Source organism: Myotis davidii, unplaced genomic scaffold, assembly GCF_000327345.1.
Source record: "Myotis davidii unplaced genomic scaffold, ASM32734v1 scaffold495, whole genome shotgun sequence".
In the NCBI taxonomy this organism is placed as follows: Eukaryota; Metazoa; Chordata; class Mammalia; order Chiroptera; family Vespertilionidae; genus Myotis; species Myotis davidii.
In genome coordinates, this window is record NW_006286239.1 from 344,912 (window position 1) to 346,929 (window position 2,018).

At 38.6% G+C, this 2,018-nt stretch overlaps 1 protein-coding gene across 3 annotated transcripts in view; it reads right to left on the reverse strand.

The window, feature by feature from the left end:
- PLS1 (plastin 1) overlaps positions 1-2,018 on the reverse strand; it is a 165,165-nt gene that overhangs the window by 74,006 nt on the left and 89,141 nt on the right. For all 3 annotated transcript variants that reach the window (XM_015559910.1, XM_006757504.2, XM_015559909.1), the window contains exon 5: positions 943-1,075. In XM_015559910.1, the coding sequence (XP_015415396.1) occupies positions 943-1,075 (133 nt within the window). The remainder of the gene's footprint in view (positions 1-942; positions 1,076-2,018) is intronic.

Here is a 2,018-nt window from a genome sequence, read left to right on the forward strand (position 1 = left end):
CATCAAATAGACTGTCCAACCTATGAAGGAAGGTAGAGGATGAGGGGGTAAGAGATCAACCAAAGGACTTGTATGCATGCATATGAGCATAATCAATGCACACAGACAGTAGGGGTGTGAGGGCATGTGCTGGGGTGGGAGCAGCCAGGGAGAGGTCAATGAGGGAAAAAGGAGACTTATGTAATACTTTAAATAATAAGAAATTAATCATAAAAAATAAAAAGATAAAAATAAAATAAAAACATATCCAGTACTCATGAGTAGGTTTTCCTTCTTTTCAAGTAAAAACACAGAAAACTGACTAGAGGAAATATTCCAGAATGTTAATAATGGCTAAGTATTGGTGATAAGACTATTTGTGATGGTAAGTTTTCTGTAGTTTTATAAACTTAAAAAAAAACTCACACTTGCTTTCTACCAAGAACTATGCTGGGACTATAGTACATGCAACAAAGATAAGACATGCCCTTTGAGAGTTTCCAAAGGAGTAAGCAGAAACAGTCTGCAAAGAGTCAAGGAATAGACAAGGCTGAACTACAACATTAATGTCATTCAAGTACAAATGTGATATATCCTTCTTCTACACTTACTCATGTTCCTATCCCCATCAACAGTCAATACTCCCTTGTTGAGAAGTGAAAAGAGAAACCCTGTGAACATTGTAAAATACATCAGAGGAAGAACTCAAAAGTGTCCAGGTAAAGGTTACTATTAAGGTAATAGAATAAAAAGACATCAGAAAATTAAGAAATTACATTTGAAAGAAAATTCTAGAAAACATATAGCACTTAATTTTCTATGTGATATAAATTCTTCAAGACCTATGTAGCTACTCATTAACTAGTTCCTAAAGACAATGGATTTGCTGATTGTAATTTTCTTTGAATTCTAATCAATGGATACTGTAAGAACAGAGCTCCCTCATCCCAATGCTCAGCTTACCAAAGAAGGATGCCATCTGCAAGTGATTTGAAAAGACTGCCATCACTGGGATTCATGGGTAGGAGATGCTTACAATCAGGGTCATCCTCCAGGGCCTTGTTTATCCAGTTAACAAATGCCACTTTTTCTTCCTCTGAAAACAGAAAATCTCAGTAGCAAAGCTCATTTCAAAAAATTCATTGCACTATTAAAACATTTCTGTTCAAAGATTATAAATTCCAATTATTAGAACTCTACTAAAACACTAAAAGCTTTAAGAAAAGGAGAAGGGGGAATTCATTCCAGTTTTTCATCTGCTATATTAGGGTGGAGTATGATATATAAATTAAATGAGCACAATAAACATTCAGTTTTATTCTGTAATCTTTCCAAATATATATTGCTTCAAAGAGTGTATGGATCAGAAGCCAACCATCAAAGGTCAGATACACACACATGCACACATACACACACACAACAGGGGAAAAGTACAAGAAATAAATATCACATCAATATGGTCCACCTGCCATCATCCCTGAAAAATTTAGAGTTGTTATTTGGGGCTTACAACAGAAATACTGAATTTAATCAAGAATTATTCAAATGAATAAAATAGGTCAATTTTTGTGAAATTTCTGTAAGAAAACTGGTACAAATCTAGATACCAATACTACTCCCAGCCACTTTCATTGTCATCTACTTAACACATGGCTTCTAGCATGAATAACTTGATCTTTAAACAGAATGTTGTGTTGATGCAATGGGAAAAATAGGAAGGAACTTAAAGAAAAGCGTCCTGTTGTTTTATTGTTATTATGTAAATACTAGGGGCCCAGTGCACGAAATTCGTGCACTGGGTGGGGGTGAGAGGGAGTGTCCCTCAGCCCAGCCTGCCCCCTCTCACATACTGGGAGCCCTCAGGCATTGACCCCCATCAATCTCCAATCGCAGGATCGGCCCCTTGCCTAGGCCTGACGCCTCTGGCAGAGGCGTCAGGCCTGGGCAGGGGACCCTCATTTCCCCCCATCACTGGTTCTGCCCCCAGCCCCGGCCTGATGCCTCTGGCCCAGGAGTCAGGCCTGGGCAGGGGACTCCCC